The sequence below is a fragment of the Pinus tabuliformis genome, chromosome 3_2, assembly GCF_031772625.1.
Source record: "Pinus tabuliformis cultivar Carrire ecotype Pingquan chromosome 3_2, CPIR1, whole genome shotgun sequence".
NCBI classification, from domain to species: Eukaryota; Viridiplantae; Streptophyta; class Pinopsida; order Pinales; family Pinaceae; genus Pinus; species Pinus tabuliformis.
The window spans coordinates 98,799,954-98,813,273 of record NC_142302.1 but is presented as its reverse complement, the minus strand read 5'-3'; the positions used below and the strand labels follow the sequence as shown (position 1 = coordinate 98,813,273).

General features: G+C 33.8%; 1 protein-coding gene and 1 pseudogene across 2 annotated transcripts; both read right to left on the bottom strand.

The window, feature by feature from the left end:
• Positions 1–4,473: 4,473 nt before the first annotated feature.
• On the bottom strand, positions 4,474–7,791 carry LOC149180022 (alcohol dehydrogenase class-P-like; annotated as a pseudogene). Its single transcript, XR_016256890.1, has 7 exons — positions 7,288–7,791; positions 7,011–7,092; positions 6,846–6,906; positions 6,559–6,654; positions 6,251–6,412; positions 5,903–6,065; positions 4,474–4,890 (listed from the first exon to the last, which is right to left on the bottom strand). The product of XR_016256890.1 is annotated as an alcohol dehydrogenase class-P-like (transcript).
• Positions 7,792–8,450: 659 nt separating this feature from the next.
• On the bottom strand, positions 8,451–10,984 carry LOC149180021 (uncharacterized). The gene is made up of 4 exons (XM_089413734.1): positions 10,757–10,984; positions 10,404–10,508; positions 9,208–9,429; positions 8,451–8,959 (listed from the first exon to the last, which is right to left on the bottom strand). The coding sequence occupies exons 1-4, from the start codon at positions 10,982–10,984 to the stop codon at positions 8,687–8,689; spliced, it is 828 nt and encodes a 275-aa protein (XP_089269860.1). The 3' UTR covers positions 8,451–8,686.
• Between the last annotated feature and the right edge of the window lie 2,336 nt (positions 10,985–13,320).

Below are 13,320 nucleotides of genomic sequence, written 5' to 3'. Positions count from 1 at the left end.
GTGAACCATTGATCAGATGTTGAATAGTGATTAGAGAGTCGACTAAGATTGTAAGATCTGAAATTCTCATTTCATGGGCTAGAGATAGATCCAATAATAGGCCGTGCATTTCTGATTGATTATTGGTTTTCCTAACAAACCCCTAAGAGTATTTGGCAATGATTTTCCCTTCAAGATTAAAAATAATCCCTCTTCCTCCTCCTCCCCCTCCTCCTCCTGCTACCCCTTAATATTCTACACATTATTAGAGATAAATAAAGTTGAAATAATATTTTAAAAATGTTTATGAATATTCTTCCCATTTATTAAAGAAAAATAAAACATAAATAATAATAATAAATATTGAAAATGATATTTATAACATAGAAATTAAAAATAATCCTATTTTTGACTTTTTCAATTATTTGTTATTAATTTAAATATTTTTTTTTTAACAATTCATTTTATATTTAATCTTATAAATAGTATTTATTACTTTTAATTTTATATAGTAAAAAAAATTTGGCTATTAATTTATCACTTGGGAAACTAAACAAGTAACATGTATTCAACTATTACATTACATACACTATTTCATAATTTAATAATATTTGTTACACTATATCTTTAAAAACTTGAATACGCTATTTCATAATTTAATAATATTTGTTACACGATATCTTTAAAAACTTGAATTCAAATAGTGAAATTAATGAATGATTCACCGAACCATTTAAAATAAAATATAATAATATATTAATATTATAATTTAAATTAACTTAAATAATATAATTAAATATTTAATTTAAATATTTTATAAAAAAAATAATAGTTCTATTAGTTTTATATTCCCAAATTGTTAAACGAAAATCCACTTTTGATGAACTTGGGCTTCTGTAGAAGGATTCTATACCATTTAGTAAATAAAAATTCAAAGCTTTAAAATATTAACACTAATCAAACATTATGACGTTACCTAACCTATTTATTTCGGATAACGAATATATCTAATAGAATATGAAATATACTTAATAATAGATAACTAATAAATTTCATGAAGTATAGAATATACTGTGTGAGAGTTATTGTGAAGAAAAAGATGACCAAGCCCCTCATTCCCATCCTTTTTAAGTGGCTTAAATATTTTATTATTTATTTTATTTTAAATAATTTAATTCCTCAAAAAAATGTGCAAACTTAAAAAGCAAAAAATTTTCCAAAGAAAAACTTTGCAAATTTAAAAAACAATAAATTATCCAGAACAAGTACAGTGGTTATTATCTTTACAATTTTTAAAATTTATTTTGATTTTTAAAAATTATTTAAAAATAATATTTTTTCCTACTAAAATTTCTAATAAAATTAAAATAATACAAAATCAATACACTTTAACATCAAAGGAAAATTGGACCTGATAGAAAGAAAAAAACTGAAGTATTCTCACGAATAAAACTGAAATAATACAAAGCCAATCCACATGAAAATTAATATTGTACCCAAAACTAAAATAAAAGCTAAAGAACTATAAAACCATCAATTATTTTATTGACATCCATGTGCTTACATTTTCCTGTACTTTCAGTGGTAGAGAACCTGAACAACTGTCAAGAATATGCCATTGGAAAAATCGACACAACCATTGAATTTTCAAAAAAAATTGAATAACCAGACTTTGTTTCTTGAAACAAACAGAATGTCTATAAATTATTTTTTTATAATGTATTTTTGGCAACCTCATACAATACAATTTTGGTTAGAGTATTGTATTCTAAATAAGCAGATCAATATTCTGCTGAAGATTAAATCCTCATACAATTTTGGTTGTAGTATCTTAAATAAGCAGTTAAATCTTCCATTTAACATTGAAATTGATCCCAACTCAGATACAACCAAACTCCAAATATCTTCTCATTTGAAAGTGCAATCTTTTTTTTTTCACCAAAAAAATTCTAGCTCCTTGTTATTATTATTCAATATTGATATTGAATCAAAATGAATTTTTACAGATTCATATAATTATCTGCACATCAGAGATAAGCACTATACCCGCTGTAAACTATAACCGATCATATGTCAAAGTCATAATTTTTACCATTCCAAAATTACCCATTAAATCTGTAATGATCTTTTAGTTGTAATATCTTGATTCTGACATAATTCCTTCCTCAATTCAAATACCTTCGTGGATACGTTATGCTTCATCATTAAATTGATGAGAAATATGAGAAAATATAATATTTTGAAATTCAGATATCAAAACCTGTATTCTGTATTGGAATCTCAGAAGCCGAGTGTACATTTTGACTTTTCAGACTGGAATTTGTGATCCATCTTGCTTTTAGCAAATGATATTCTTGATCCTCCATTTTCAATTCCGATTTCATATACTTCAGCTACTTGGCACAGTGCACAGTATGACGGTGACAACCACTATCCCGACATTGAATCTGCATTGAAAATGTCAAGAGGAATTAGTAATAATAATTTAGCTAGGTGGCACCAAGAACTAGAATCAGAATCAATATAATTTGTTCACTGTGCTCAATACAAACCTCAACAATAGCCTGATTGCTACCATTCCTGCCCTCTGATTTCTACAGTTTCCAAAAAAACCCTGCTAGAGATAAAGATCTGGAGAACCGGCTTGGATGGGTTTCAGTAATCAGCCAGTTTTTGCCTGTTAGACTGCCATTCTTTGAGTCTGCAACGTTGTCTGGCCGTTGTAAGAGCTTGATGACCACTAATAGAAAAATTAAGGCAATGATGAGGCCTTAACTTGTGTAGCAATAGTCATCAAGCTCTACAGTGGCTAGGAAACATTGAGGTGCTGAAAGAATGGCACACCAACCAGCAAGGTTGGCAATTGCAGTAACCCATCTAAGCTGGTTCTCCACATCTAATTGCAGTAGTAACACTGCAAGGAGCTGGAATAGCAAGAGGAGAAAGGCAGTTTAAATAAAAATTCTTCAGTGGTACTTGTTTAAAGTTTGTTACTTGATTATTGGTAGCAATTTGATAAAGCAGTAAATGTACAGTGCACTCAGAAGATACAGTACCTTACATAGAGTCGGCGGCCTCCGTTCAAAACTTCATACAGTAAATATGAATTGCAGGAAGAAGCACGTCATTATCAACCAATGAAAACCCTGTGGCACAGCTGGTTTGAGCAGGCCTAATTCCGGTACACTAGGCCATCCTATGTGCACAAATAATTCGTATTTGCTGTGCGCCATACCAGAATATCGCACTTCTATTATGTATATATCCTGTGTGCCATACAACTGATGAGTGGATCCAACGCATCCCACCCCACCGAGGATGACTACTCTTTTGAAAAAGTTGGGGCCGTTGAAAGAAAGCGAGGAAGGAACGGGGCCACACGAAGAAAACGGTGGAATTGTCGAATGGAAAACCGTGAAGTGATTTTTATATGGCGGTGTTTACAGAGGCTACAATTTGGCCTGGAGTATGAATTTCTGCTTGGAATGATGGGAAAATATTTTTAAGAAATTTCAATGGGGCAGGGTTTAAATTGGTTTTTTTATGGCAGAAATAAATTTAGCATCGTCAAAAAAAAATTAATTTTTATAATAAATTTAACAGTTATAACTACGCTTTTCAAATATTTCTTCAATTCTCAATGTAAAGCCAAAATTATTTTAGTGTTTTCCCAGCAAAATTATTACCTTTTAAACGAGCATTTTTTATATCAATTAAATTAAATTCGATGCAGAAAGTAGTTTTATTATCATGGTATCAGTCATCCTTCATTACCGCAAAATAAGGTGTTGTTCATATTCACCTTTATACATCCGGCTAATAATTTAATGGTGGGTTGGCTAATAATTTAATGGTGGGTCCGTAGAAGATAGGTCGTCAGATTTGAAATGAAATTAAATTGGATGAACTCTAATGTGACTGGTTGCAGCATTACATATTGTTGAACAGGCTCATCAAACTTGCATTTAAAAGGAGATAATTTATTTATTTATTTATTTTCTTATGGTTTTTTTTGTTGGGTAAGATGATAATATTTAAATAATTTTTGTTGGGTAAGATGATAATATTTTATTATTTAAATAGGATATTTAATATAAAAATAAATTTAACATTTTCTGAAATTTGTGAAAATATAAACTAGCAATTGTCCCAAAAGGTACAAAGAGAGGCTGATAGGATTATTAATTTGGAATTGTAAAATTTAGTAGCAAATATTGCAGAGGGAAATCCCCTAATATTACAGAATGAAATCCCATCCTATTACAAGTAAAACTGAGAAATTTCATATACCACAATACAAGTAAAACTGAAACCAATCTTGTAGAGTGAAATCCCATCATATTACAAAATGAAATCTCATTATATAGGATTTATTAGGGTAATTACAGAGAAAATTAACATAAGTGGAGAGCTGATTCAGAAGGTATGACATGGACTCTGTAGAGTGAATCCCCTAATCTTGTAGAGTGAATCCCATCATATTACAGAATGAAATAGAAGTCTAAAGGATTTATCAGAGACATTACAAAGAACGCTATCACAGTGGAGAGCTGCTTCACAAGGCAGGACATGGATTCTGCTTATTCACCACAGAAACTCTTGTTGTTGAAGATGAGAAGCAGCACAAAAGTAAGTCATTCCACAACTACTACAAACTTACAACAATATTAACATCCTGCAAATATTCTCATCTATGAGGAGCTTTGGGGGCCTATAGATTACAAGAGAATAGCAGAAATTCTTCACTAAACATGTTAGTAGCGTACTGATCATCTTGGCGGTTGGAGACAGAACTGGTGTTGAAGCTCTCTTTCCTCACAAACCCAACAGGGGCTTTCTTGTCATAATTCTGAGTACAAAATTTGACTGTCATTTTCTGCATCTTTCTATTTATATACATTGTTTGAACTCCTGTACAAAATTTCCCACAGAAGAGAAACAAAAGATATTACAATCATATTGTAAGAGAAACAAAAGATATTACAATCATATTGTAAGAGAAATGATCTGGCTACTAACAAATGAAAACCAACATGAAATGATGATTCAAGCACTACAAAGCTAAATCCTAGTTTTCAAAATACATTCTGTATTAACTACATGTGGGCATCAGACTGTCCTTGTACAGTGACTTAAGCTATTTGGCTAGCAAGAAATGAAAAGAATTCAAAACAAAGATGTTATTCCTAATCAAGTTTGACACAAGAATAGATATGCATATTAAGGGACACAACCACCTTTAAAGGAAAAGAAACAAATAATACTAAGATCCCCAGATATATATATAACAATAGTGTGGAGTTATTTCAACGAGGCTTGTCAAGGTAATCCCAGCTATTGTGGATCATGAGGCATTACTTTAAGAGACAATTACGAGATCAGTTTCAAAGCAGAGCTGTAGGAGATGGATCAAACAACAGAGCAGAACTTTATGCTTTTTGGTAGATTCTGAAAATAGCAATAGAGAAAGGTTTAAATTGTCTACAGGTGATAAGAGATTCCAAACACATTGCAGAGAGGTCAAATGGAAATTTCAATCAGGAAAATTTGCAGCTGGCCCATCATTGGACGGAATCAGAGAAGCAAGGAAAAATTCCATGTCATTATCTTTTCAGCATGTCTGCAAGGGATAAATATGAAGGCTGATATATTGTTCAAGTAAGCACTGAGGATGCAAAACAGATGGATGGAGATGATTGAATACCCCATCTGGACCTTCTCATTCAATCTATTTCTAATCAAGCTATTATAGTAATGACCTTTTGGATGGCTGTTTTGGAAGCAATGTCAAAACTTAAACATCATACTTACCCTAAAATTATTATAACTGTTTACATGCTTTCCAGGACTTTAATTGCATACCATAGTTACACATAAAAGCCACGACATTAATCACATAACAATTTGAAATAGTTCAGCATGCCTTCATAACATTGGAGATATTCCAACTGTGTTCATATTTGTCACTAATCCTGGATGACTTTAATTACAGTTCTCAGACCCTCTCCTTTAAGCATGTGATCAAATGCCTTGTTGATGTCAGCAAAAGAAACCTTGTCTGTAACAAATTTATCCAGTTCAAGCTCCTGCAAATTTAACAATCAAGGAAGGAAAGATTAAAACCGTAATTATAACTCTAATTAGATATGATAAGCATAGATTGCTCCCGTCATGGTACGGACAAAAAAAAACAACTGGGAAATATGACCACACAGTATTATCTACAATTATGGTTTGAATAAGCTGTTACAACTATGTTATGAAGTCTTACCCCATTCAAATACATCTCTACAAGGCCTGGCAAATCAGTACGAGGCTTATAATTTCCAAAGAAGGTTCCTTTCAACGTTTTCTCGCTCAGAAAGTTTACAGGATTCGTTTTAAAGACTGCGTCTGAACGAGGGACCCCTGTTAAAACGGCTACACCCCAACCCTGCAAAAACAGAACTCTGATATCAAACATATGCATTGCCTGCATTTTCTTAATTAAATCGAAGCAATCAGTTTAAACTTTAAAGCTACAGCTTAGAATTGAAATGATTGATGTATCTTAAACCAAAGGAAACCAAGAGCTAGTACATGATGGCAGCATTCCAAAGCTTGAACCATGGCCTCAATACTCCCTGTGCATTCGACGCTGCAGTCCACCCCTCCATCAGTTTTTTCCGCAATTACCTGTAAACATTTTTTATAAGTGTTTGGAAATTAAGAGTCTACACTGCTTTGAATGGATGGTGAATGAGTGCACTCCATGCGAAAACTTAAAATCTCCCCCACCTAAGTACTAAAGTACCACACTAGTCAAAAGCAACCAATACTCTGATCTGGGAGAGAGTTTGATGATCATTTTGGGTAGCTCAACGTACCTGCTGAATAGGTTTTCGTACTCTTTAGGGTTTATAAATTCCGTTACTCCAAATTGTTTTGCTGAGAAAGGAAAGTTTACAAGAAAGGGTTAAAAAGGCAATTCTACAAGTCAACATATCAACATATGTACACAGATTTTCCAATAATGGAAGTGGGAAATATACAATTATTTCGTTCATATCTCTCATTATTGAAATCGATTCCAATTATTCGAGCAGCTCCTGCAATTCTTGCACCTTCACAAGCCTGCGTAGTTAAACTTGGGTCAGAAGGCTAACATATAATTAAACTCTACCCTCATCATATTGGTCCCAATGAAAATGCAGGTAGGGGAAGTGAACAGAATAGTCCCTAGAAAAAGGTTTGAGGACTTTAAAACTGCAACATATACTAATATGCATACAGTGGAACATAAAGAGGGCACTTGTTATTAGTACTTACAGCAAGCCCAACAGCCCCCAGGCCAAATACTGCTACTATCGAACCCTTCTTGGGTTTGCCTGCGTTCAAAGTAGCACCTATCCCTGATTCCACAACAGAGAAGAATTTTACACAACAATTCCAGTCAAAGAAACCATTATGAATGATTTTATAATTATTAACAGTACAGCGAGCAAAAGTCCTCGCAATTGACATGCCCACTTTGTAAAACACTATACATTGTCAACGAGGTCAATTATTTCATTTCTTCAGTCAAACTTAATATATTATCATCTCAAAATTACTTATAAAATCTTCTACAATTCAGGAAAGTAGTTTTTGCATAAATGGCAGGCTGCATCCAGACTTGGAGTCGCTCTGCATTGAGTAAATTCTGTTTTGATAGGAGATCCAAGGGCAATATAGGCCTTGCGGGGCAGGGGGTGTTTAGAGATGAGCATGGTAACATTCCAGGGAGGTTAGACAAGTTTAAAATAATCAAAATTTAATTTAGAAAACACTTGAAAGTAAGTTGAAACCTTTAAAACTTAATGCATTTAACTCACAGTTTAGTTAGTGTATCTGATGCAACAATAACCCTTTACTAACCCTCCAGTTCAATTGATTTACAGTGAATTTTGCAGAACCACAGTGTTAAGCTTACTAATCTCTTTCGCTAACAATTAAACATTAGATTACAGAAGTGCACTTCAGCATAGCAGATCCAGTTTAGTGAGAAAAAGAAAAAGGAAATGAAATAACCGCCACATTTAGCGGATTAGTAAAATCACCCAATCATATTAAACAAGAATGGAGCAAAAGCAGTCCATATTTTAGTGTAATAAAAGAAATTACAATACATTCCATATTTTAGTGTAATAAAAGAAATTACAATACATTCCATATTTTAGTGTAATAAAAGAAATTACAATACTTGAGACACTGCACACAAGCAGTTGGTAACTTGAAACTCCAAGATAATGTAAAATTTATCCATCTATGGGCTGGTTCATCATCATGGATAACATGAGAATGAGGAACTTGTCCATTTATGGCACCTCAGTCTAACACAAGCTGGGTTTCTCATCTAATACTGTAGGATGAAGAATAATAGAATTTTTTTTTTAGTATTAATGCCCATTGTGTTTAACAAATTCTTCTTAGTCAAAGCTTTGAATGCCTAAATTACAATTATATTCACGCTGATACAATTGTTATCGATGTCTGAAAATCATGTCCATTCGATATATAATACTGTGATTTACGAAAGCCTACACAGTGAATACCATCAATTGTTCAAACAGTAAACCTCGAGAAGGAAATTCCTCTGAAATACATTTGAACACTGTAAAATAAAATATATGAATATGTATCTTCCATTATTATATGTTTAATCAACGGTTACTGAAGTGAGTATCTTTCAGCGGCTCCTATGGTACCACTCTTTGTGTATCCTTGTCTGCGTGGAAGCTCTCCCCAATTCCGATATCCTTTCCAAAAACTTTATATACTGTGTCTTCGCATATTCCTCTGGTAAGCTGAAGTCCATAATTTTAAGAGCAGGAGTGCTCTGAAGCAAGCAACCTACCACGGCGATTTCCCTATCATCTAATTGAACTAAATCTACCCCTAAGAATTGAAGATTAATCAACGGAATGCTTAAGCGTGCTGGTACTGGATCTCTGGCTAGCTCCTGCATTAAATTAGAAAGCATATCAGTCAACTCTGCCCTAGATGAGATTTTAGCCCTAGCCTTTGCTGATGCACACCAACGATGCACATAAATAAAGAGCGGGTCAGTTTGCCCACGATGCACATAAATACACAACACAGCTTTGGACTCCATATTGTCATCATACCATGGGAAGCAAGGCTTTAACATTATACATGCATAATGAGAATAAGAGTAAGAAGAAATTAGCATAAAAATGAATTCCTTACCCGAATAGACATGCAACGAACCTCCAAACGCTCGAGATTGGGAAGTCTCTCGAGTAGCTTGTAGAAAGGAACCAACATCTTTTCAAGCGATGGCCAAAGTCCAATGTCAAGTTCCTTCAAAGTTTCGAAACTCCCCACTATCCCAAGAAACCTCTCTGCCGATAAATTGTTTGCTTCCTCTTGCCACATAAACATTGACAATTTGATCAAATTAGTGCCAAGCTGCATTTTAAGTTGAGATACCGCATAGGAAAACTCATGAAGCAACAACCCGTAAATAACCGCCACATTTAGCGGATTAGTAAAATCACCCAATCATATTAAACAATTAAACATTAGATTACAGAAGTGCACTTCAGCATAGCAAATCCAGTTTAGTGAGAAAAAGAAAAACGAAATGAAATAACCGCCACATTTAGCGGATTAGTAAAATCACCCAATCATATTAAACAAGAATGGAGCAAAAGCAGTCCATATTTTAGTGTAATAAAAGAAATTACAATACATTCCATATTTTAGTGTAATAAAAGAAATTACAATACTTGAGACACTGCACACAAGCAGCTGGTAACTTGAAACTCCAAGATAATGTAAAATTTATCCATCTATGGGCTGGTTCATCATCATGGATAACATGAGAATGAGGAACTTGTCCATTTATGGCACCTCAGTCTAACACAAGCTGGGTTTCTCATCTAATACTGTAGGATGAAGAATAATAGAAATTTTTTTTTAGTATTAATGCCCATTGTGTTTAACAAATTCTTCTTAGTCAAAGCTTTGAACGCCTAAATTACAATTATATTCACGCTGATACAATTGTTATCGATGTCTGAAAATCATGTCCATTCGATATATAATACTGTGATTTACGAAAGCCTACACAGTGAATACCATCAATTGTTCAAACAGTAAACCTCGAGAAGGAAATTCCTCTGAAATACATTTGAACACTGTAAAATAAAATATATGAATATGTATCTTCCATTATTTTATGTTTAATCAACGGTTACTGAAGTGAGTATCTTTCAGCGGCTCCTATGGTACCACTCTTTGTGTATCCTTATCTGCGTGGAAGCTCTCCCCAATTCCGATATCCTTTCCAAAAACTTTATATACTGTGTCTTCGCATATTCCTCTGGTAAGCTGAAGTCCATAATTTTAAGAGAAGGAGTAATCTGAAGCAAGCAACCTACCACGACGATTTCCCTATCATCTAATTGAACTAAATCTACCCCTAAGAATTGAAGATTAATCAACAGAATGCTTAAGCGTGCTGGTACTGGATCTCTGGCTAGCTCCTGCATTAAATTAGAAAGCATATCAGTCAACTCTGCCCTAGATGAGATTTTAGCCCTAGCCTTTGCTGATGCACACCAACGATGCACATAAATAAAGAGCGGGTCAGTTTGCCCACGATGCACATAAATACACAACACAGCTTTGGACTCCATATTGTCATCATACCATGGGAAGCAAGGCTTTAACATTATACATGCATAATGAGAATAAGAGTAAGAAGAAATTAGCATAAAAATGAATTCCTTACCCGAATAGACATGCAACGAACCTCCAAACGCTCGAGATTGGGAAGTCTCTCGAGTAGCTTGTAGAAAGGAACCAACATCTTTTCAAGCGATGGCCAAAGTCCAATGTCAAGTTCCTTCAAAGTTTCGAAACTCCCCACTATCCCAAGAAACCTCTCTGCCGATAAATTGTTTGCTTCCTCTTGCCACAAAAACATTGACAATTTGATCAAATTAGTGCCAAGCTGCATTTTAAGTTGAGATACCGCATAGGAAAACTCATGAAGCAACACCCCGTAAATAACCGCCACATTTAGCGGATTAGTAAAATCACCCAATCATATTAAACAAGAATGGAGCAAAAGCAGTCCGAAAGACTTAGTATAGCATTCACAAAGCCAAAAAATTGTGAAGATTACAGAGTGTCTGTCAAAAATCAGAAAGATTGCCAAATACCTAAAACAAATAGTAATAGAAAAATCAAATAGCAGCCAAAAATAAACCCTTCGGATCTGCCAGGCACGACATCGTCATCTAACGTAAATCCGATGCTCAAATTCCATCTATTATACAAATCCAGGCCCTTTCTTTCGTCTCTGTCAAGAAACTGATAGTCTCTGTCAAGAAACGGATAACGGATCTCCAGCAGCTCAGAAAAGATTGTAAGGGAAGGCGTCCAGGGGATGGATGAGGTAGGTCAAAGCCAGCGCCAGGAACATGAGCACTTATGCTATCCCTTGGTCGATGGCGGTGCCTGCAACATCAAGATACATTCCTTCAATCCTGTTATAAATCCCGTGACGAATCCCCTAATGAACCGAACCGAACAGAACTTTAATGTCCGAAAAAGCAGAAAAAAAGAAAGAATAAAAGGCCGAGATCTTACCATCGGACGAGGGAGCAGGAGCGGGAGCCTCTGCATTGGCGGAAGGTGCGAAGAGATTAATCAACAGGAAGGCGACAGAGAGCATCAGCACCGTCACGGAGACAGACGAGAAGGCCATCTCTGCTGAAGAATAACAAGAAATGTCGATGTCGGCAAACAAGAAAATCAAGAGAGGAAGAAAAGAGGAGCTGCGGCAACGAACCTCAGAGAACAGACCTCTAAACCCTATCGAATGCAGAGGGAGGAGTGAGTTTGTGCAGACAGGTGTATGCACCTGGACTTGGGATTGTGCTGCACCCAAGTGGTGTACTGGAACTCCGGCGTAAAATGGGTAACAACTGACTGTAAAATCGGCTGCAGAAACCACTCCGCCAGGTGTCAGCGTGATAATCAAGCCTGAACAAATACGAAGCAAATTGCCCATTCCGCCAGGTGTCAGCATGAGGAACAAAGAGACGACGAAAGTCTCTTTCAAAGGAAGGCCTATCGGCCTAATTATATAAATTTAATAATTTAAAAATATATATTTATTTTAGAAAATTTAATTAAATTTTACATGAAATTAAATAAAAATAAACTTCATATAACATTAAAAAATCATTTGTAGTTTTTTTTTTCTACAGTAATAATAAAATTTCTTTAAATAAAAAATATACATTATTATAAGTGGAAGTATGTATATTAGTATTTTTTAAATATTTAAAGTATGTATATTAGTATTTTTTAAATATTTGAAAACAAATATAATAGAGATGTTACATCTTAAGCATTTTAATATTAGCTCAATTAATAATAAAATATTAAAAGTAATTAAAATAACAAAATTCAATTTGTTATATTGTAATTTTGTTTATATTAATACAAACATCACAATAAAATATATAACATATGAATAATAACTATAAATTAAGATCCATTTGACCATATAAATTAAAACAATTGTTGCAATCTTATAGTCTTATTTTGGATTGGGCTAATAAATTGAGATGTGAAGTGGATAAATTAATTAATTTCTTAGGCATAAGGACTTGCATAAATTTTGGGCGGCGGTAACCACTAGTAAGTGTGCACATTTACAATTTTATTCCTACACGAGGGTGTTGTCTATAGAAGCGACAATTTTAGCCACACAAACGACATTTTGTTTTTTCAAAATCTCTAACAATGAGAATGTTTGAATCATTTTTTTGATGGTGGAAATGGATTCAACACCATAAAAAACCTCTAGGGCATAAAAAACCCTCAAATTTAAATGTTAAATGTTGTAACCCATATTTCCAAAATTTTCCGGGATTTTATCAAAGTCATGTTTGAAATTTCATTGTTTTCTGGCAAAAACATCTCCTCAGACTACATGCCACAAAAGTATTGAGAAGAACATACATAATGGTGAGAAGTGAAACCTCATAAGTATATTTATTTACATCTTATTTCTTTGAAATTTTTATGCAAGGACTTGTGTAAATCATGGTGGGAAGGAACTTATGTTAAATATGTTATTTACATGAGTATGAACTATTTTCAAGGTGTTTTTGGATTAAAAGTCACTACACAAATATCTGAAAATTATGCATGAATATTGGAACCATATCTATAAATTATGGCATAAAATATGTGATGCAACCATCCACATGACATTATATTATACAAATGCCACAGTAAAACTATGGTCTAATCAAATGTTAAAAATAGCTTTCAATA

What these genes read in the sequence shown, in the direction of transcription:
- LOC149180021 (XM_089413734.1), bottom strand. Translation starts at nt 10,984, where the DNA reads ATGCAGCTTGGCACTAATTTGATCAAATTGTCAATGTTTTTGTGGCAA. An exon ending in TTCGTTGCATGTCTATTCGG is followed by an intron (nt 10,509 to 10,756) that starts GTAAGGAATTCA and finishes AATTTAATGCAG; the next exon opens with GAGCTAGCCAGAGATCCAGT. An exon ending in ATGATAGGGAAATCGTCGTG is followed by an intron (nt 9,430 to 10,403) that starts GTAGGTTGCTTG and finishes CTTAAAATGCAG; the next exon opens with CTTGGCACTAATTTGATCAA.